At 42.9% G+C, this 24,579-nt stretch overlaps 1 protein-coding gene across 2 annotated transcripts in view; it reads left to right on the top strand.

Moving 5' to 3' along the window:
• LOC146816590 (dual specificity protein phosphatase 14-like) overlaps positions 1-21,934 on the top strand; it is a 46,031-nt gene extending 24,097 nt beyond the window's left edge. For both annotated transcript variants that reach the window (XM_085610445.1, XM_085610444.1), the window contains exon 2: positions 18,773-21,934. In XM_085610445.1, the coding sequence (XP_085466571.1) occupies positions 18,843-19,433 (591 nt within the window). In that variant the 5' untranslated portion in view covers positions 18,773-18,842 and the 3' untranslated portion in view covers positions 19,434-21,934. The remainder of the gene's footprint in view (positions 1-18,772) is intronic.
• The last annotated feature ends 2,645 nt before the right edge of the window (positions 21,935-24,579 follow it).

Genomic DNA, 24,579 nt, shown 5'->3' with positions numbered 1-24,579 from the left:
ACAGCAATTTAAAGTGTTTGAAGCATTAACATGGATAAACATGTAACCGTCGAGTATCACTTGTATTCTACATTATGTGTTATAAACTGGAACAGTGTACCAGCTACAGACGGACAGACTGATGGGGGAGGGAGCAGCAAGCAAACATTTTTAAGAGAGCAGCTCTGGGATAAAATTAGGTCTCTGAAGGCCAGCAAACAGAGTTTCATGTTGTTCATCATAAATCAATCCACAACGGGGTTAAAAGAAAATGTGACCATGTCCACAGCTCTTAGGCAGCTTAGGGAACAATGGCCTTGTGACGTAAGCGGTGTGTAACAATACACTATGAAGGATGCAGGACCAGTAACAATATCAACTTAAGAGAAGAGTAGCAGTGGCAGAGGAGGTGACCCCCTCATGTAGAAAGTAAACAAAGTATGCTGGGTACATCAGGTAGGCACTATACAACCTCATCAAGCAAGCAGCAGTGGTAACTATCAGCTTTCTCTAGTGGTGCCTACAGGCGGGGCAAGAGAGAACATGTAGAGATTCCAGTCTTTTCTTTATTATTGCACTCTAAGCTGTAAGAGCCCCTTGATGTATGCCTCCTCAATGCCAATATCTAATTTCAATATAAGCAGACTCACGGTGCTTCCGTGGACACCTAATGTCGTAGCCTAACAACAGTATCCACATTTTCTTGAGCTTGTTCACACAGACTAAAAAATGATTGTTACCTTTTTTTTTTGTAAACAAAAGCTGTCAGATGAATGTGTGTACATGAAGGAAGTAACGGACAGATCATACAATATCGAAAACTTCTGCTCACAGTCCAAATTTGTTGAAAATATGTTTTCATTATCATTCGATTTACCTGTCTGCTGTAATCTGGACAAAGGTTAGATGGTGACACTATCTACCCATGGGCGGTCCACTGATCTCAACCCTAATTTTCCTAAGCTTCAAGTAAAGGTATTTTATTGTATTAAAAAAAAAAGTAGTAGCGACTTACCAATGCAATATATATATATCACATCTCAGAGAGATGCGGGAACTCTCTTAAAGAGACGGCCTGTTTTCTATTCAGAAGCACTAGTCTGGCCCATTTCCCTCCATGTTAACTATGAAGATGCAAGTCTTGTTACAATAACCAGGAACGATATATTCAACCCCTACATGTAAATATGTTGTGCTGCAATCTTGGCGACTATAACGTAAGATTTGTTTTAACACAACCACTAAAGTTAGTTTCTTTAAATATTTTACATTACTGAGTGAAAGCCGAAATGCATTTCCTTATCCACAGAGTATCTATTTAATAAATTGGGATATTATAGTACCTACTATTGAATTTTCATAATCCTATAGGTGCAGTATATAACAATAAGTTACTGTTACCCAAGTCTATAGCGCTCATTTGATTGATGAGAAAATGAGTGGGGGGGGGGGCACAATCATGGTTCAGACATGTTGCCTTCAAATACCCACTCTCCTCAGAAAAGCAAAGAAACTGACAAAACAATCTTTCTGGCGATTCCCATTATATTTTCGGCCAATGTAATAATATATTTTTGTATCAGATTTCAGAAACTTTTCACTGTACAATCAAACACTGAATGGTTGTAACTCTTATCACAGAAGATACAAGTAATGATGAAATAGGAAACAATGCAAGCAAAATGCCTTCAACACTAAATACTAGAATTTTAATTGAAAAGAAAGAGAAATAAACATAACATTTATAAACCACCAGAGGCGACGCATTTTTTAAAACGTCTGCTTAAATGGAGTACATAAGCTTGTAAGCTCAAGGCTGCTGTTCTTTACAAACCTCCCCCATCCTTGTCCTCCCCCAGCTGCCTTGGATTGAGAAACAGACTCCTGGACTTCCGGGTTTTGTTTGGAGACAGGAAATGCTTTTCCAAAGAATTAAACCAAGACCTTGAACAGTGGTTTTGCTTGTGGAGCTGTGTTTCTGCTGGTATGGGAAAGCCCCTCAACACCCGCCTGCTCCATCGCTTCTAACAGCATCAGGATCACAGTTGTCAAGCCCACAGCAAGTGAATCAAGCGGTAATGGGGCTCGTGTGATCACCGGCTCAGTCTCCGTACTGCTCTTGTGCACTGCGTGCACAGAGAGGTAGATGCCTGCAGCAGCGTGCAAACTTTCAAATGACAGCTGCAGAAGAGCATTTTTCCTGCGGGCAGCTCACTTTACCCACGTGCAGCAACCTGCTCCAGTGGGCTGCCATGACAGTGACGCAACCGTGGCTACCACGCATTCGTCAAGGAAATAAACCAGCAATAGTACAGCCCGTCACTCATGGTTAAATGTAGTTAAAGAAGTCGTATGTGAATCAAATTTAAAGAAGATCCAAAATTGAATCCACCTGTTTATATGTATTAAAAATACAGCAACATTTCCTAATGTGGAATTATTTAGTTAAAACAACTTTTTTTAAGAATGAAGATATAGTACTTTGGATTTTGTTTACAGTATAAGTTCTCTCAAGAAATAAACAATAGACACAGCAATTCCAAAATGGCCGCCCATTTGATGCACATCGTGGAGACTTTGAAACTGCTCTGACATGCAGGGTATGCTAGGTATGGCTCCTATGTGAGGCAGCTTTCTTTGGGGTGAATTGTGCATGCGTACTGTATCCCTAGAGCACCTCAAATGTCAAGGATATTTTGTGCACAGAATGAGCCTCCTTGTTTGAAAAGAAGAGAGGGTGGAGGGGGCGGGGAGCCGGTACAGAAGGGTCATGTCAGAGCCTGACAGGAGGCAACCCTGGCAGGGCAAGGCTGAGAAGCAGAAACTGGCACTTTAAAAATAAAAACAAGCACAGCACAAGTGCTGCGCATGCAAAACCTTCAAAACCTAGTTCCACAAAAGCAGATGGAAACAGTACTTGGTCGACAGGGACCTGATAAGAAAAGGACACAAAGAGCAACACAAGGTCAATATGCTACAGCCAATACAAATGGTGGAAAAGTAAGTGGCAAGCACAGGAACCAATGAAAAGGAAGGAAAGCATGGGAATCTGGGATGAAAGCCCCTTTTAAAATGAATATTAAATACAATAGATTTCATGCACTGTGCAGGAGAAACCTAAAAAGAAAGGTTTAGGCCTGACAAAAGGTTTATTTTTAAAGGTCGAAATGGCAGTTTAAAACTACCCACCAGGGCTGCAATGGCAGATCTTTAGACATGCTTTACAGTGCCACTTTCGTGGGTTGCACAATGAGTGCTGCAGCCCACTAGTAGCATTCAATTTACAGCATTTACAGGCTCTGGGTACATCCTGCACTATATACTAGGGACTAATAAGTACCTTTAATGTGCCAACTAGGGATATGCCAATTTTATCGTGTTTGAAAGGGAGAGCACAAGCACTTTACCACTAGCTAGCAGGAGTAAAGTGCGCAGAGTCCTATGGGCCACAAAAACCAGTCCAGCTACAGAAGACAAAATAATATTAGGGAACACCACACAAAGGATAGTCATTTCCAAGACCATGCACACAGAGAGCATGGAGAGGTAATAAGGATTTTTGTTTTCAGAAAGTCACATATTAAGTTACTTAATGTAATCTGAGGCAAAAAGACATGTTCACATTAACTTCAGGACCTGATACAGCCACCACAATACCTGAAGGATGCACAATCAATCACCGCAACCGCATCAAGAAGCTTGGCGGAGGGATCACCATCATACACAAGGAATCCATCTAATGTACCACCACAAATGACATTACCCCAGCCATGGAACTTTCAACTCCAAATCGACAATAAAACCACCATCAAGGGGCACCCTCGCCTGCTGTCCTCCATCCTTTTGCAACTTCATTGCCCCCCTTCTCTCTGCAATTTCACCTTCCATCTCAATGACCACAATGACATCAAAACTATGAACCTCCTCAACAGCATGAACAACATCGGACTCACCCAACTCGTCCATGATCCCACGCACACCGCAGGCCACCCGCTAGGACCCATCTTCACCTCTCGGGAGCACATCAGGTACAGCCACATCCCGGAACTCACCTGGACTGACCACTCCATCATCCACTTCAACATCACCAGCTCACAGATCTCTGCTGCCAGTATGCCCAATGCCCCCACCACAGCTGGAGCAAAGTTTCAAAGGACACATGGATTAGCACCCTCACCACCACCCATCCCATCTGCTCCAACTACCTAAACCAGAAGGTCAGAAAATTCAAAAATTGGATCACAGACTGCTCCAACTGTGTCGCTCCCATCAGCAACAACACCCACAGAAAGTCCCACAAGCAGGGTGGCTGGTACACTAAAGACCTCAGAACCACTAAATGGCACTGTAAGGAACTGTAAAGTAGTTGGTGCACCAGCAAGGATACGATCGACAAGACTGCCTTCAAGAGAGCCCTCAACCTCTGCCAAAGACAGTTGAGCAAATCGAAGAAAAGGACCTTAGCTTCATGCATGGAATCAAGCTCCAATAACAGCAGAGAACTCCTCAACATTGTCAAAGAATACTCCAACCCCTCAGCTGCAGCAAGCCACATTACTCCCTCACAGGAACTCTTCAACAACCTTGCAAACCTCTTCCACTAGAAGATTGCTAACATCTGAAGAAACTTCAAAAACCCAGTCGAAGGCCACAGGCTTCTTCAAAGAACACAATGACCTCACACCCAAGGACACTGCCTCCATTATGAACTCGGTCCACTCGGGGGCCCCAACTGACCCATTCCTCACCACATCTTCAACCTAGGCGAAGCAAGAATCTCCCACATACTCACCACCTTGTTCAACACCTCAATTGCCACGGTCTTCTTCCCCGAGGACTGAAAACACACAGAAGTCAATGCCCAACTAAAGAAACCATTGGCAGACCCCAGAGAACTCAACATGTACCGACCGATCTCCCTGTCATGTTCTCAGCCAAAGTATTAGAAAAGCTATCTACCAACAACTCTCCTCACATCTGGAACAGAACCTCCTACTCGACTCCCCCAATTTGGATTCCGCAGCAAATACAACACCAAGACAGCCCTCATTTTGGCTACCAATGACATCCAAGCCCTACTCGACCGAGTAGAGACTGCCGCTCTGATCCTCCTAGACCTATCAGCAGCCTTTGATATGGTCTCCCACCACACACTCATCACAAGGCTGCACAACATATGCATCCAGTGAGCTGTTCTCAGATGGATTGCCTCTTTCCTCACCGGAAGAACGCAAAAAGTCTGCCTTACCTCTTCATCTCTGAGGCCCACCAAACTCATCTGTGGAGTGCCCCAAGGATCCTCACTCAGCCCCACCCTCTTCAACAGTTTTATGACACCTCTGGTAAGCATCGCCAAAAGCCAGGTCTCAGCATCATATCCTTCACCGACGCCACACACCTCATCCTCTCCCACTCAGAAGACACCACCAACACCAAGTCTAACTTCCACGACAGCATGACAGATGTAGCCAACTGGATGAAGGACAACTGCCTGAAGCTCAACTCAGACAAGACAGAGGTACTGATTTTCTAAAACAAAAGCTCCCACTGGAACACATCTTGGAGGACCTCAAAACTCATACCTACTCCTACCCCCACTGACCACGCTAGGAAACTAGGTAGGCATAATTCTGGACAACAAGCTAACCATGACTACACAGGTCAACTCAATCTCCTCCTTCTGCTTCTTCATCCTCCACATGATTAATAAGATATTCGAATGGCTACCTCAAGCTCAAGATGCAGCATCAACCAGGCCCTCGTCTCCAGCCAAATGGACTACAGCAACACTCTCTACAAAGGGTTCGCAGTTCACCTCCTCCAACATCTACAAACCATACAGAATGCTGCAGCCAGACTCATCCTGGATCTCCATAGACAAACCTACATCACCCCCTACCTCAGGGAACTCCACTGGCTCCCTCTACAGAAAGGATGTCAGTTCAAACTCCTGACCCATGCATACAAGGCCCTACACAACTGCGGACCTGCCTACTTGAACAACCGCCTGTACTTCCATCAGCACACCAGAAACCTCCGCTCTGCGTCCTTTTCACTAACCCTCACTCCCCGCATCCGACGTAGGAGATGCAGAGGCTGTTCCTTCTCCTACATAGCAAAACGAGCTACTGTTTCACCTAAGGACCTCCCCATCTCTTTCAGAGCTCTGAAAATCCCTGAAGACCTGGCTATTCGGCTAATCAACTGGACACTGTCAGCGCCTAGATACCCTCATGGGTGACAAGAAGCACTCTACAAATCTACTGATTGATTGATTAACAAACACACTAAAAAGGATGCACAGATACAGACCTGTACACCCACAACACATGCACACAGCTGTACATACATGCTTATCTATGCAAGCAAGCAACACCCATTACCATTTGCAAAAAAACATAGGTTTCCATACATGTGAAAGTAAACACTATTGAAATACAGCAGCACATATCCAGTGAGACATAGGAATGTACCTTAGTGTACAGCAACCCTCCCTCATACATGCACAACCAATGAGATGTGACCAGTTTAAAAATATGTAAAATCAGGCAAACGGCAATAGCAGTCTAGGAAGACACAGGCAAAGGCAGTGGGGCTGGGCGAAGCAGTACTGAGTCCAGGGATGTTGCAGAGTAGTGCCAGTGGCGGAGAGGGGACAACTATGGCACAATTAAGTACTGTACTGTACGTGCCGACGCTCTGACCAGCCCTGCGTACTGCACAAGGCTCAGTGATGGCATGATTACCCATAATGAGGCCCAAAAACAGCATCATATATTACAAAGGAAGAGTTAGAAGAACACCGCCACGTAGACCCCAAGAGAAACACAAACACCACAAAATTAATGTGATGGTGAAAGCTGCAATGCCAAATTGGGCATCCAGCAAACCCTAATGGTGAACATACATACAATATACTCAATCACAGTGTCAAAAAGATTGAATGAGGAAGTGTCACCCACCAAATGTGGCATGCTTCATTCTTGGCAAAATCATCCCACCCAGATAAGATCATTCTACCAGGGTGGACTCAACATCATTAGGAGGGAGTTCTTCATAAAAGAATATGGGACAGAATGGGATTCAGAACAATTAAAAATACCTTAGGGTAAACCCAAGATTATACCTTTATTAGTGGGTACCTTAGGTACAGCTAAAAACGGTGGTAAATGGGTGTAATGACGGATCCATCCGCGTTAGCCCAACATGTTTCTACCCTCTCACGTGTCATTACCGGTCAGGGGCACTTCATCAGAGCAAAGGGGATCCCTGTCTCTACTTATTACCCTAACTGGAGGAAGTGTAAAGTGCACAGTTGTCAAAAGGCAATTCCTACTTCAAGAACCAAAATAGTTGATATTCCTAAAATAGAGCAATTAACAAAAAAACACTAAATTAAGGATTCATGGAACCTTGACTTAAGATACCCAAGTGATAATCCTACATGCAAGGTGAAGATAAAAACTCACAAATGCGCTGCATTGCTGGAGTTACACTGCACTGAAAACACAGGCAGAGCACGTGTGTATGGCAGACGCATGCTTAAATCAGAATGTCTGCTACCCTAAATTTTGGGAACTAGAGCATCATGGTCTGGTTGGAGGGGGTATCTCCTGTAGTCACACACTATGAGGGAGGTGAATGATGAGGATTACAAAACCCGACTGAGCCACCATCTACAAAACCACCACTCACAGGGCTGTTTCTACCTCAAAGGTGTCCTATATATTTATATCCTGTAGCTACCTCAAATATTTTCGAACATACCGTTATTATGTTATTTAAAATATATATTTTTTTTTACTCCACATGGAACACGTTGCACTCGATGACTTGCCAACTCTTTAAAGCGCCGTATACACTTATACCATGTCTTCCTCACAACTATATCACCTGTATATCTTGATGTCTACTGTATATTTAGTTTTTCATACTGTCACTATGTATCTATCCTTACAAATGTAACTCATGCAGTTGCAGATGTGCAAATGTTGTGAAGCACTCTGATACCTTCGGGTCAAGTTCACGCTATACAAAACCCGATAAATAAAATAAATAAATAAGTATTACTTTAACTCTGAGTCAAAATAATGTTACCGTCATTCATGGTCTCAAAGAGAGAATAAAGAAAACTTCAACAGTTCTATAGGCAACTGCTAAAGATATTTGTATAAAAAATTCTTCCTGTGTATATCCATGTCCATGTCTCCCAATGGCTTCCTGGATGCTCCTGCTGCCTTTCCATGCTCCAAGAGTCTTTCTGCCTACACATCTGTCCATGTCTCCCAGGTGTCAGGCCCAACAATGTTGCAAACACTTATGCCCTACCTGCTAACCGACAAGTCTATCTGTTCCTTATGAACTAAGAATTTGTTATGGTGCCAGCACAGAACTGTAGGCTTCAGCAGGATGCATCTGGAATAGGCATGTAGAGATGTTGGGCTAGCCACAGTAGAGGGCCCAGTGAGATATTGAATACAAGGGCTTGCTTTCCTTTGCGAAACCCCAGATATGCATTCTCCTGTGTTGGGTGTGATTTGGGAGAAAGCTTTATTCCTGCACAGAGAGCACTGCCCGGGGTTCCAGCAGTGTTTGCAGTCAGGAGACGCCCGCCATGATATATGATGACAGGTTCAGGACCTGTAGACCCTTTCTCCGACCTTTGTCCAGGGGGTCAAGTAAATGTTTCCTTCCTGTAGGTCTGCTGGGGTGGTGTCCTTCCCTGGCTGGCAGCCATGAAGCAGTGTGCTCTGTTGGTTTTCTTTATTCCTTCTTTCTCTTTCTGATGAATTGGAGATGCGAGGTAGGACGGTACTTGGGGTCAAGTTATGAACTAGAGGAGTGTTGCTTGATTCCTTCACAGATCTTCCCTGTGTTTAATTTAACCAAAGCCAGGTTTCTGCTTTGTTAAGGAGGAATTCCATACATTATGGAGGTTGGGCATGTCACATTCTTGACACCTACTAGGCCTGATAAACGGATGGAAGTGACACTGTGATATTGCAGGGCCAATTTTTAAAGTATTTAGAGGGATTGTTTACCTCACATGGAAAATAATGAGAATCATGTGCAAATATTAATTGTCAAGCGTGTGTGTTGTCTACTGATTGGTTGATAGGAAAAGGTGTGTACATAGAAATGTACATAAATGCTACATCCCACCGTCACAAAGAACACGAAGGGATGCATTTTGATGACAGTTTCATCAGAGAGGCTACTGATTTGGAATATCCCTGGCCCTCTGTCCCTGCCGGATCAGATTGTGAAGGTGTGTCAGCAGGAACACACTGCTTCTACCTGGATGCTCCCTGGACGCTGACGCCTAGAGATCAGTGAACAACTGTGAGAGCTGAAGAGGTTACTCATACAAGGTGCCAATATCACAGGAACATCTCAATTATCTGCAAAGAAACCAAAATAACAGTAACTAAAGTAAACACAACTCTTTTGAATATTCGCCCACAATAGATATTAATGAGTCCCACTCTAGAGTTGGGCCTGACTCACCCAAAATTGGCACCAACTCTGCTCTGCACAGGACTTTACCATAATTTGTTGTTTAAAATTCTAAAGGATTTTGACGTGTAATAATTGATGCAGAACAGAAAACCAATAGTAGGCTCAGCAAGCCCACAATTCATGCATGTGTCAAGCCGAAGCTGGGAGTACGGTTCGTAACATGGTTTTGAACCTCTGTAGAGAATATTTGACACAAGTTTTAGAAGGGGTGTTAATTTTCATGTTTTTTATTTAGCTCGACCCTGGTCCAATTGCATAAGTGCACTTTACAACAGAACCAGACTACATGACCCATTTTCTAAAGCACAAGGAGATGAAGTGATTTGTCCACAATCATAGGATGCTGAGCCGATGCCTGGATCCCCATGTTCTAGCTGCTAGGTCACAACATTATTACATTTCTTGTGGAAAACATACTCTTCTTGAAGATACCCAATTTACAAGACCATTTCACACATAGCATAGCCAGACATACCCTTGACCAGCATGCAAATAAGTTAAATTGTGTATTGTTTACAATATGTCAAACTAGTGACACATTTACACATTTTGGGTATTGTTTGGTCTTGTTGATTGTTTTTAAAGTCCAGGCTGCGGAGCACATAAAGCTATAGCCACCCTTCTCCATGTACAAGTTAAATATTTTTTGGGCTATTCTCACTTTCCAGCGACTGATATCTAATGTTAACATTGTACCAATAATATTATACAATGCCACCTCTGAGGTAATTTTCAACAAAGAAGCTGGAGATAACAAATTTAAGGAGAGACGCCTTGGGGTTACCAGAGTGTACAGATATTCCAGTCTGAGCGTGTACAAATGGGAGAATAAAATGCCCCCAAAAGGTTATTTTAAAATATGGCTTAACGCAAGCCCACAAACCTCAGGAGCCAATAAAGTTAAGATAAAGAGTTTAATCCCATTGGTAGACTCCAGCACGACTCTTAGGAAGAAGAATGAAATGGCAGACAGGGGGCAGTGGACTCCTTGTTGTGTCTGCATTGTTTTGAGTACACTGCACCCTTGTGACCAGCTGTTCTATTGCAATCAGCAAAAAGTCCTACTCCACAGCTCTAAAACAGAACACAGTATAATACTGTCTCCTTATTGGGCGTGCTTACGTGTTGCAATATGAACATTGCTAATTTATTATCAGACATAAGTAAGATCTTTCATTCATTCTGGGGGACTGGAAAGTGTAATCGGCTACGCAAACATAATTTCCTGGAATGGTGAGATATTTGCTTGATCTATATGGTTCAACTCGCATAGGGCAATTTATAAAACTCCAAATGTGCTGCTTTGTGGCATTGAACTTTATAATTAAAGACCCATATTGTAAAGAAGTGATGTCTACTGAGAAGGAACATATTTACCTTTGTTTTTATTAATCATGACATAATACAGGTAAATATGATATGTATACAATGGTCAGGGTGGATAACCAACACAGGTAAATATGTTCACTTTCATTAGTTATCATCTCTTTACCATATATACATCTTCAGCTATATAATATCCTAAGATAAAATATCCTAAGACATAGGCTTTCTATTTTTCTAAATAATACCAGCGGTGGCTGGCACGGATCTGGGGTGGTGAGGCTGGGGCAGGGTGAGAGAAAGAGAAAAAAATACCTACCTAATCGTGTCTCTCCTCCATCTTCTCTGCCGGCCGGAACGGAAGCAGGAAGCACACAAGTTCCCCTAAGCCAATCACAACGCTGCAATGCAGCATTTTGTTTGGTCTGAGCAACGTGGTTCGCCGCTCAGACAATCAGTTGGAGCCTGTGCACATGCAATGTGCGCATGACTGTTAGGCCGGCCCAAGACGGCCGGCCAAACTGTCATGTGCACTTACAGTGTGCACACCACTCCTCCCCATGCTCCTCTCTTAGCAGAACAGCCCAGCCCCACAAAACTGCTTCAGCAGGGAAAAATTAAATGATAATAACATGATGTTATTATAATTTTTCCTTTTTTACACTGCTGAAAAGTAGTGGGGCGACGCTCCTCCACCTTAGTGGAGGAGCCGCCACTGAATAATACTCAACATTATTATTAGGATCATAAATATTATTTTTATTAATATAACTTGGTTCACGTGACAGGATATCTTGATAGCATGGTTTCTAAAATGCCCTGCAGCACGGGTTTAGGCTTTTAGTGGCCAAGGTGCGCTTAAGGCGTTGACCAAGTAAACATACCCGACTCCACTTACTACATCCAAATCAATATTGAGGAGAAATGTAACTGAAACAAGTATTGGCAGTGCCAGTAGATCTTGTTTATGAATGAAAGTGTCCTTTGGGTCATTCATGGGTTTAGACACTCAAAAAGTTACCATACATGCCCTCTGTCACTCATCTTTGCACGCATGCATCTCAATAATCCACTGACATTCTTGCATTCACCCTCTGACACAGCCATGATAAAATACACACAGTCTCACAAGATAAAGTAAAAGAATATAAGTAGAAAAAAGAAAATATGCTGCAGGCCTATGCTTACAATAACGGAACTAACAGAGCATTGGGTATATCTTTTGCAAAGGTATCGTAAATAGTCTATTGTTGTAAAGTTTAAGCATGGGCGCTGCATTTAGAACCGAGATGTTGGCCATGTTGGATGGTAAAACAATAGTACACTATGGACAAAAGCCTCCCGTTAGCCCTGCCTGGAAATCCACAGTATCCTCTTAAAAAAAAAAAGAAGAAGAAGAGAAGCAAAGAAATGAAAGGTGAACTATAAAAGGAGAACATTCTAAACTAAATGACTGTCCAACCTGCCCTGATACTGAAGCACACTCATTTTCAGGTGCATGTGCACATGTGATCAGAGAAAGCTGCTATTCACAGGAGAACAGAGCCAGTGGCTGATGCAGACTGAACCCTTACACCATGTAGTTCATTATAATGGATAGAACAGAGTGTAAATGACACTCAGCAAGACCAATGGCAGAACAGAGCTGCCCAAACGGCCCTATCTGTATTCATATGGGCCTATGTTTGTATATACAGATGTATGTATTATTTCATGATACCATGCAAGAATTATTAAAGTGCAAATCTTCTCCCCCTAGAGTTTGTCAGAGCTGGTAACCAACTCCAAAATCCTTCCATACAAAGGTAATCTATGACATTTCATGTAAGACAATCTGTAGGCGTTAATACATAGAAAAAACAATACACCATTAAATACCTAGTGACTTTAACATCTGCTTTTTACAATCAATATGTCAGGTCTACTGTGTTTATTGTAACATTTCATTAAAAACAGATCAGACCTGTGACATCAGAAATATTTTTTCCTAGTTAACCAATCAGGCCTTTAGCTGTTACCATTGGCTGGCTTGTCATCATAACTAATTGAGGTCTCCTGTATTGAGCTTAAGCTTTTGCACAAGACAACCATCGAGAATATAGTCTTAAAATGGCATAGTATAGAAAATAACAGTTGGCAAGCAAAATACTCTCTTATCTCTCCTAAGAGGGCCGAACAAGGATTCTGACGGCAAATCTTCTATACCCACGGTTTGTCAGTGTGGGAGGCCCAAGTACCCGCAACAGGCAAGGGCCCAAAACGTATTGAGGCGACATCAAAATTGCCTAACACAAAACGACCTGGTTTTGCAAGGGGGCTCACCTGGGTTTTTGGCCCCGTGCTAGGCGGCCAGCTAGGGAAAAATACCAAACCCACACATTTCTGAAAACTAGACACCCAGGGGATAATAGGGAGGTATGGCTTGCGTGGATCCCCCAACTTTGTCTTACCCAAAATCCACTGCAAACCTCACATTTAGGTGAAAAAACACTTTTTCCACAAATGTTTGTGTGGGAAAGTTGTGGCATCACCGGGCTGACACAAATTTCCTACCACCCAGAGTTCTCCCAGGTCTCCCGATAAAAATGGTGCCTCACTCGTGTGGGAGGCCCAAGTACCTGCGACAGACAAGGGCCCAAAACGTATTGAGGCGATATCAAAATAGTTTTGGGCCCTTGCCTGTCACGGGTACTTGGGCCTCCCACAAGAGTGAGGCACCATTTTTATCAGGAGACCTGGGGGGAACGCTGGGTGGTAGGAAATTTGTGTCAGCCCGGAGATGCCACAACTTTACCACACAAAAATGTGTGGAAAAAGTGATTTTTCCAGCTAAATTTGAGGTTTGCAGGCAATTCTGGGTAAGAAAATGTTGGGGGATCCACGTAAGCCATACCTCCCTATAATCCCCCGGTTGTCTAGTTTTCAGAAATGTGTGGGTTTGGTGGGTTTCCCTAGCTGGCCGCCAAACACAGGGCCAAAAACCAAGGTGACCCCCCTTGCAAAACCAGGTCGTTTTGTGATAGGCAATTTTGATGTCGCCTCAATACGTTTTGGGCCCTTTCCTGTCGCGGGTACTTGGGCCTCCCACACGAGTGAGGCACCATTTTTATCGGGAGATCTGGGGGAACACTGGGTGGTAGGAAATTTGTGTCAGCCCGGTGATGCCACAACTTTCCCACACAAAAATGAGTGGATAAAGTGATTTTTTTCTGCTAAATGTGAGGTTTGCAAGGGATTCTGGGTAAAAGAACCTGGTGAGAGCTAGTCAAGTCACCCCGTCCTGAATTCCCCTGGGCATCTAGTTTTAAAAAATGTATAGGTTTGCTCGGTTTCCTTAGGTTCCGGCAGAGCTAGGGTACAAAATCTACAGCTAGGCACTTTGGAAAAAAAGGGTCAGTTTTCACTGTGAAAATGTGGTGTGTCCCCATTGCGTTTTGGGCCGTTTCCTGTCACGGGCACTAGGCCTACCCACACAAGTGAGGTACCATTTTTCTCGAGAGACTTTGGGAAACACGGGGTGGGTGGAATTTTGTGGATCCACGCAGATTCCAGAACTTTCCACCACAGAAATGTGAGGAAAATGTGGGTTTCTTTGAGGTTTGCAAGGGATTCTGGGTAACAGAACCTGGTGAGAGCCACACAAATCACCCCATCCTGGATTCTCCTGGGTGTCTACTTTTCAAAAATGTATAGGTTTGCTAGGTTTCCCTAGGTGCCGGCAAAGCACTAATCTACAGCTAGGCACTTTGCAAAAAAAGGGTCAGTTTTCACTGTAAAAATAAAGTGTGTCCACGTTGCATTTTGGACGTTTCCTGTCGCAGGCACTAGGCCTACCCACACAAGTGAGGTACCATTTTTATTGGGAGACTTAGGGTAACACAGAATTGTAAAGCGGCTGTTATTACCTATTGACTTTCGATGCATTTCTGCCTTCCAAATGAAAGACAATGTGTAAAAAGGACCTATAAGTCTCATGCTAGTATGGGTACTCACAATTTCAGAAATGTGCAATTATCTACTGTTTCTAAACTTTATATTTTGTTCCAATTTCAGACATACATAGATGTCTTTCATGCTGATTTTTCCATGTATATATTTTCCCAAATTAATTGCTATATACCCGGAACATAATGAAAACCATTGCAAGACGCTGCTCAGTTTTTGACTCTAGGTTCGTCGGATTCTTGGTGAACCTACAAGTCCTATATATCCCTACAACGAGAAAGGTCTAGCGGATGTAACAGTATATTGCTTTCAAACAGTTGTCACAATTAGAAGAAGTTACAGCGAAAACGTTGGCAGAAATGGCTATTTTTTTCAACTAATTTTCAATGTTTCCTATATTTAACTGTTAGTTTCTATAAAGAAACTTTGAAGGATCTACACAAATGACCCCTTGCTGAATTCAGAATTTTTGTCTACTTTACTAAAATGTATAGCTTTCCAGGATCCATTATTGCTTTAATACCCATTTCTACCATTAACTGGAAGGAGGTTGAAAGCACAAAAAATAGCAAAAATAGGCTATAACCCAGAAAAATGGCAACACTGTGTAAAAAACTTTGGTTTTCTGACAAAAGTCTGCTTGTCCCTGAAAGTTGAGAAGATGGTGATTTCAGCACCACAACCCCTTTTTGATACCATTTGCAGGAAAAAAAACAGACGCTTTCACCCGTAGCCCTTTTTTCCTATTTTTCCACAAAAAATTTGCAGTATTTTGGCTAATTTCTTGGTCCCCTCAAGGCGAATCCACAAACCCTTGGTACCTTTAGAATCCCCATGATGTTGGAAAAAAAGGACGCAAATTTGGTGTGCATACCTTATGTGGTAAAAAAGTAACAGGGGCCTAAGCACGAACTACCCCAAATAGCTAAAAAAAAAGGCTTAGTCCAGGGGGGGATAGGCCTAGCAGCGAAGGGGTTAAAAATCCTGTTGTCTTTAACACAAGCTTTTCACAATAAGTAGGCCAGGCCTACTGGCTTTGCCATAGGAGTTTAATAATAAACAGAGATCAAGCCTATGAAATTTGTCATGACTTTTCCCGATGAATCAATGAAGCCTTATGCTTTGCCCCTGGTTTTACACCTTACCGAATACCGGCCAATATATGTGCTCATAAACAGGCAACCGTCATGCATACAGTTATAAAATTAGAAATATGTAGAAAAATGTGGCTTGCAAAACAATATACAATCCTTCTCAACAGGGCATAGGAAAAATCAACACAGTGAAAAGCAGTAGGCTTTCTCACAGTAGGGGGCCAGTACCAAATACCTTGACTACCAGAGTAATCAGTGAAATTAAATGTAACAAAATATCTGTACATAGCCTGTAACACAATGGAATAACAACGAACTGTTAAAGGCTTACTGTGTTTAACATATGATTTTCACAATTAAGAAGCAAGACCAACTGCCTTTGTCATAATGTTTCATAATAAGCACACCAGAACTATGGCATCAGACAATGCATTTTCTAATGCAACAAACAGGCTTATTGCTTGGTACCACAACCAATTCAGGTCTACCGATTTGAGCGTAGGTTTTTCCATAAGGAAACCAGACACAAAGGCATACAATTAGAAATGTAAACACAATTATAGTTGGCTAAGCAAAATAATGTCTCTACCAAGAAGGCCCAACAAACCTTCTATATCCACTGGTTATCATACAGGGTAAACAACACCAAAACCATTGCTTACTGCGGTAATCTGTGAGAGTCCATGCAACACAATACCTATCTTTAATATAAAATAACAATCCACACCTAAAAGCCTATTGACTTTAACATATGCTTTTCACAATAAAGATATATGGCCTAGTGCCTCCATCAGAACTTTGCATAATACACAGATCAGACCTGTAGCCATGATCATTGACTTGCCACCATAACCAACTCAGTCCTGGTGTATCAAGTAAAGCTTTGCTACAATCCAAATAGTGTATTACAAGCAATATTTTTGGTGGAATCACATATATTCAGCCAACTAAAATCATGTAGTCCTGGGGACCAACATGGTGGAGCCTAAGCCCCTCTCTCAGAAGGACTCTGAAGATCTTTTTTGTTGATCACATAAGGTCACATAAGGTCAGGTGACAATTACACTGTCCAGCCAGATCTAAAAATACATGTAGATTAGGGTAGCCCTGGGCTCTCAAACACAAAGCTGCACTCTGAAGTCTAAAGTTAATGAGTACCCTCCTCCTATCTGTGCTGCCACCAGAGAAAAAAAAACTGTCAATTATATAGCTATCTAAGTTAGTTTAATAGCATTCCGACGTCACATGTGCCCCCGAAAATACAAGCTCAGGTAGCAGGATAAAGAAAAAGGATCATAGCTGTTTGGAGGGTAAGCACTTTTTTGTGGAAGCACACAACTTATCCCCAATCAAAACATGTACTTCTGGTTTCCAACACGTGGGCAGAGCCAAAGCCCCTCTCTTGTTAGTGCAACCTAAAGCCTTATGTAGGTAGATCACATAATGCCATCTGCGCTGTCAGGGCAGACCTAAAAAGGAACATTCTCTTTCTCAGCTATGTCCTTCATGAACACTAAAATGACAGGTCAATCACAGCAATTTCCGTGGAGAAACAAGTAGACACCAGGGGCTTTATTATAGAATACGGCACACTCTCCTTGTTAGTGCAGAGGGCACCTTTCAAAACATGCGTTAGGTGCTAAAAAGAAGAGTGTACCATAATATGTTGAATGTGTTGCCCCTAGGGCAGCTGCGAAGCCGTGCTGCCCTGGGAGCAGCGCATTCAAGTGAAATACAAAGCAGCTTTGAAGCAGTCGCTCCGTATTTCACTGTGCAGGCGGCACCCCGCCAATATATTTAAGGGGGATTAGAGATCCTCTTGCAAGCGAGTGCAGTGAGTGACTGCACCCGTCTGCAAGGGGATGTCTGGGGGGTCCACGGGACCCCATTTCCTCCCCCCCAGAGGGCTGCCATCAGTGGGCGCACTGACAGTGCACCACCTGACAGCTTCTTTGCTTCTGCGCCCATGTCTATATTATGGCGCGGTTGTAGAGGCAAAGGGATTCCCTCATTTGCATGGGGCCAGGCCCCCATGCACATCAGGTAACAGCCTCTAGTGATAGCACTGGCGCTATATGTGTGCCATCCCTATCTGTATTACAGAACTGGCTGCACAAGTGTCTGCGGCCCTATCTGTAATACCAAAATGCCCAGGGCGCACAAAGGCGGCGCACAAGCCCGTTGCGACCATAGGGCACTTTGTATAATACAGCTCCCGGGATACATTCTGTGAAAATAACACTCGCATATTCTACAGAGAATTGCTTTGGCTCTGTCGCTCTTTGTCTGGGTTTTCTTTCCAGTGTAATATCCATTTTTGTTTGTGGTGACCCCAGAGGCGCAACTAGAGCCAAATTACGGGGGCAGGGGCTAAGAAAATTTTTTGGTCGGGCTAATTCTTCTAGCAATAGGCAGAGTGGAGATGCATTGGCTATAAGAAGGGGTGAAAAAACAACAAAGCCTCATTAACAAGCAAATGGTATTTTAAAGACCTGTGAAGTACTCGAGTGCGGCTGTGTGTGGCTGTGTGTGGGCCCGGAAAGCTGTCTCAGCCCGGGCAGCCACACACGACGGGGGGGGGGGGGCTGAAGCCCTTTGAGCCCAATGGGCATTACGCGCCTGGGTGACCCTATTACATGTTCGACTTCATTTCTTGTGGCTCTATAATTCCTCTTGTTGTTATTTCTGAAACCACAAAATCTCAGCCCTTTAACTCTGTTGATTGAAACCGTTGTTAAACGTGTTGGGAATTGACCCAAAAGTCCATTGGATTTGCCTTCATTCACCTGTCATGTAACTCCTTATTTTTGACATGCCATTTTGTATCGCTATGCCTCAGTTACAACTGTGATCACGTTGCACACAGAAATATAACTGAAAAACATTGTTTTTTTCCTATTTTCTTTCTCAAGGTATCCTGGGCGCCCCGTGCACAATTTCACCACTATTATTGGAACTGCTTAGTTGACTTTCACTTTCTCAATGAAGCGATCAACACTTCTTCCAAGGACTGCTTCCTACATTCCACCTTCATCACGCCTCCAGCCAACAGCCGCCATTTCACTCCTCTCCAGTGTGGACCAGATCACGCCTTCTCTGTACCTTAGCAGTGCCAGCGTGGCCCGCCACCGTGGGCTTCTCAATGCCAAACGCATCACTTGCGTCATAAATGCCACGCTCGACGTGCAGCGCCCCAGCTGGCCTGGTATGGACTACCTCCGCGTGCCTGTGGCGGACCTTCCCCATGCTCAACTCTCAGATTACTTCGACCGAGTGGCAGACCGCATCCGAATGGTGGAACGGCGCAATGGTCGTACCTTAGTGCACTGCATGGCAGGGGTGAGCCGTTCGGCCACTCTATGCATTGCATACTTAATGAAATATGAAGGGGTCACCCTCAAGGAAGCCCACCATTGGGTGAGGTCCCGACGGCCAGCCATCTGCCCCAACGTTGGCTTCTGGCGTCAGCTGATGGCATATGAACGCCAGCTTTTTGGGAAAAACAGCGTGAAGCTGGCTGACTCTGCCATGGGTGTTCTGCCAGTGACAGCTGGAAAATATGATAGAATGTAAACCTTAGATTCAGTACATAGTAGAGAAATAAAGGACAAAGACAATGATGCATAGTGCATGCTAACACACTTGCTGACACCCTACACTTTTTGCAGACCTTCTAGATGGAAATAGTCACACTGCTCACCCAGTACAGATAAACCCCTCTTGAAGGCCACTATTGAAGCAGAACTCCCTATCACATTAAGGAGGATGAGAAAAGTAATTTTGTGTCACATGCAAAAAAGGTTGGAAAGAATGTAACCACCTCATGCCACAGGAGTGCTGTGTGTAGTTCCACTGTATTGTCCCAAGACTAGGGGCCAGATGTACGACCCTTTTTTCGCGGCCGCAAACGGGAGGTTCTCCCGTTTGCGGCCGCAAAAAAGGGTAGTGTTTTGCGACCGTATTTGCGGTAGGTGGTAAACCACTCGCAAAGGGGGAAGGGGTCCCCACGGCCAGCGCTTAAAAAAATGAAACTCAAAAGATACATTTTTCTTGTTTAAATGTATCCTGTTTTCCTTTAAGGATTTTTTTAAAAAAGCTGCTTTATTAAAAAGCAGTCCCAGACATGGTGGTCTGCTGAGCGCAGCAGGCCACCATCCCTGGGAGGGCTGTCATTCCCAATGGGCTCGCAAATTGCGAGAGGCTCATTAATATTAATGAGCCTCGTAATTTGCGACCCCATTAGGAATCGCAAACAGTGTGAAATACACTGTTGTACATCAAAAATTGCGCCTCGCAAATTGTAATTTGCAATGCACAATTTTCTTGATTGTACATCTGGCCCTTGGGGTGGTAATATATAATTACAGATTACATGGCACTTCTTGTTATGGGTTAATAGGGTCTAAACAGGACTGGGGATACCTTCGTGACTGAGGATATGCTTCAGGGTTAGTCCATGGAGATTTAGGTTGCTTTTTGGCTTCGGTTAAGAATGGAATTTGTTTTAGAGGGAGTTCGGGGACTTCCATTCACAAGTTAATCCACCCAAATTTTGATTTCTGTTTGGTTTGATATCCCTATGTGTGTATTATGTGTTCCTGGGAACAGTAAAGTAAATGCAAAACCCTTCTCAGCTAGTAACTAATCCCACCTAATAATGTCATGATCCTCTTGGCTGGTGGCATGTTTTTTGATGTTGTAGGCAAAGCAACATCTTTGAAGATGGAAGCTGATTTTACCTTATATTAACTTTCGAACACACACCGGTTAGCCCCAATTCCTTACTTTCTGAGTCCTCACTTATTTTTTTATTTTTTTATTGGCATGGCCAGCCTCAGTGCCATTTCCTACTGAAGGGAGATCTGCAAAAGTGTTAGGAAAAGGAACAAAATTGGGCCTCCTTCTGCAACCAACATATAAACATATAAAATATCTTGTTTTAGGCTTTTTCTGCCTTGAACTTTCCGCTAGCACTGGGACGCCTCTCCGGAGGCAGCTGCGCGCTCTAGAAATGCTGTGAATTGAATATATCGTGATTCACCAACACCAACAATATTTAAACAACCGTTACTAGGCAGCAGGGACTGTTGTGTAAAATCAGATCCCCCTCTTCTGCATCCATCCGGACTTCTGCATATGCTTGCACTCTTAAATGTGTATATCTCAAATCCTGTTTCCCAGCAGAACTGCAGGAAAGACTGGTCTATGACCATGGCTTGGGATCTTAGCAACTCTTTCTGTGGCTTTGTGTGCTTGCTTCTGCTCACTCATTGCTACAGTGAAGTTTGGATCCAGCCACTTTTAGAGGCCCATCAAAGCTGTACCACATTTGCCACATCTGTGTTGATAGCTCTTCTGTACTGATGCGCATCTGCACTTCCAGTTTAGTCATGGAGAGGCACAGACATGGACATCTGGAGTGACATAGAGTAGGGAAGGACACTGATGTGAATGGGAGGTAGTAAGTGTGATGGCGGAAAGACACTGAGAGGATACTAGGTTGGGAATGCCATGATAAGGGCATGAAAGTGTCAGTGAACACCGCATGGAAGCACACGAGGGAGGGAGACACAAGGAGTCATGAAGCAGGTGGGGAAGCACACGGGCATGGGTGGAGGACGAGCATGTGGTGGGAGGAACATAGACTGGTACAGGGAGGCATACTAAGAGTAGAAAAAGGGATATGATGGTGGGGAACCATACTGCCGTAGACTGGCTAAAGGTGGAAGCAGGGTGAGGAGCGGTTGGATGGGACGCACATCAGGGAGTAGGGAAGAAAAGGAGAGAATGTAAGAAAAGGTGTGGAAACCCATTCCTTTCTCACATTTTCTGCATATCGGGAAAAGGGGCCTTCAAACCTGTGTACCATGAGCAATCTGCAGCATCCTATCTGAAGACATTGGGCATAGCGTCTCAAATTTACTACAGATTTAAATAGTAGGTGTTGGTAAGCAGATCATTACTGGAGGATACTCTAGATTTGGTTTCAATGGCTTGATCAAAGTCTTTTTTAAGCACAGCAAAGCACCTCACTGTTTCTGCACAATAAACATGGCTTTTTTACCTGTTTCCAACTCATGCTGATTTACTTGAACTTTCTTTCACAACTGTGAAGTGTTGTTCTTCTGTAGGTTCAAAATATAGTGTTGATGCTTTCCTGACACAACTGAAACGCAGTGCGGGACATCTGTAAAGAAATGGAAATTGAGTAATTTAATTATGTGTGGGGATCGTATAACAATACTGGTTACAGTCCTATATAGAAGAGAAATCTGTTATCATTCAGGCAAAGGTTATGAAATAGGGTTTGCAGCCCAAAGGATTGACCACTATTCCAGGTACAGGATTAGCTGAATGTGTGCATTTGGAATCCATAGGCATGCCCGTAAAAGCCTTCAAGAAATTGGGTTTGTTCTACGTTGAAAGGAAGTGTAGTTAAAGAGGTTGAAGGCTTTGCGGGAGAGATTAGTCCTATGATTTTGGATTAGCCCAAACTTGGACCCAGTTCGTGAAACCTCCTGCGCTCCCAAGTTCAGTTTGATTAAATTTAGTGGTAAATTCTGCAATCAATGCACGTCTTGACCATTATAAAGCTCTTTATATTGATCTGCATAAGAACTTGGTGATCAGGCTGCAATGAGCCCCAGAATGCTGCAGTTTGGCCATTTGGTCTTCATAAAATGCCCATATCTCTCTCTTCGGTCTTACAGCGACTGCCAGGCTCTGACCGCAGTACCTTAAGGATCCTCTGCCTTACGTGTAAATGTCTTCATTGCCTTGCACCTCTAAACCTATGTTCTGCAATCTCTGTTCAAGTTCATCAGCGAGAAGTTCATCGCTAAGAAGCTCATGTTAAAGATTCACAAGTACACATGAAGGCCAGTCATTCTCTCTGCAGCGCCCCAGCATGTGGCATGCACCACCTTTAGACATTGGGAGCTCTTTCGCACTAGTTAGCTTCATACAAAAACTGAAGTCTTTCCTGCTCGGTTAGTCGCCAAGAGTGGATGGCGCTTTCTAAATATTGTCAGTCAATCGACAATCGAAGAGAAGTTCAGTAGGATCTGCATTTGGACAGTTGGTAGAATACCGGTAGGAACCAGTCTCTTTTGCTACTGATTAAAACTGAATGCTAGAACTCTTTTGAAGATCCCAGGCCTGGCATACACTATGGGACAATGACACACAAGCTAACATAAGTTGGTTATCTTTGGAGGATGCTAGGTTGAGTTGTCCTACTTAAAAAAAATACTCGAAACATCAGACATTTCTGACTTAATAACTTTTGGATAATTTTCAAATATCCTCCTTTTTAGAACAAATGTTAATCTCATTTATTTACTATACAATTGTCTAGTTTGTGTATTTAGGCCGCAAGCTTAGAAATTGTCTTCTGTTTTATTATGATTGTATTATATTTTCATGATCTTGTATTCTGTAAAATGTCATACTTTGCACTGTTGGCAAGTTCACGCTTCGAAAACTGCAAAATAAAGGTCTTTCTATTATACATTTCAGAGATATAGATGTCACTGGTAAGCAACAGAAAAAATGCATCGGCCAGTAGTGTTTTATTTTTATCCGTAGTCAAGGTCTTCTATTTCATTGAAATGGATAATGGTGAAATTAAGGGTAAAGACATGTACAGGTGACAGCAAACCTATCAATATATAGGAATTGCAATTGGTGGGATTTAGAATTGCCTTATCTAAAAGTATTTTTCTCACAGATGGCATTTACTTGGGAAGTCTTTATGTGGGGGGAAATGGAAAATTATAGAATAGAATTAATAATTATGGAGACACCCAGGTGAAGAAACATTTATGCATTGCAACAACATTTTTTAAACCTTTATCCTTTTTGCCTTTAATAAAGTAAAACAATGCATACATAAGGATCAACTCATTCTGCGTTCCAGTGATCCGTGGGCACACATCATTAAATCAGCAAATTAAAACATTATTACATTTCCTGTGGGGGGTGCAAAGGGGAGGACCACAATCTGAATCTGTACTTTTTTTGCATTCCCCCTAACATTTGACATGCAACAACATCTTTTAATGTGTGTTACAAGTCTGCATGCAATTTATACATGTACATATACATCAATGATTCAATCTGGTGGGATGAATGGTGATGAAAACTCTTAGGGGTATATTTATGAACCTCCTTGCATCGCTTTTCCACCACGCAACGTAGTGCAAGAGTGACACAAATGTAAAATGAGATTTATGAAGCCATGCAAGGCCACCTTGCATGTCCATGCGTGGCTTCATAAACCTCAAGTAATGTAACGCAGCGCCAATCGATGCGTTGCATTACTCTGCGCCAGGGAGGCATTTTCATGGGTGTTGCTTATGTGTTCCCATGCAACATCCATGGATTCTGAAGCATTCCCAGATTTAAAAGAACTTGAAAACATGGGAATGCTAAAAAAGAAAATACGCCTTCCCAGGAGAGGTGTAACGAGGAGAAATATCTTTATTTTTCCTCGTATTTTCCATTATTATTTTGTGCTGCATTCTGTTTATTCATTAAAAATTCATGTATCCCATTCTCTACACTGGGTTTGTGTCATTTTGGTGTCATTTTAATCATACAAATATTTACTATTTTTATAGATTGGTGTTGGATTTTTATTGAGTGTTGTGTCCTACTTATTTAATGTATCGTGTTTTTAAATACTTTACACACCTGTCTCCTAAGTTAAGCCTGCTTG

This window comes from Triturus cristatus, chromosome 6 (assembly GCF_964204655.1).
Source record: "Triturus cristatus chromosome 6, aTriCri1.1, whole genome shotgun sequence".
Lineage (NCBI taxonomy): Eukaryota > Metazoa > Chordata > Amphibia > Caudata > Salamandridae > Triturus > Triturus cristatus.
Note: the sequence above shows the minus strand (reverse complement) of the source record. Positions and strands in the feature narration are given on the sequence as shown.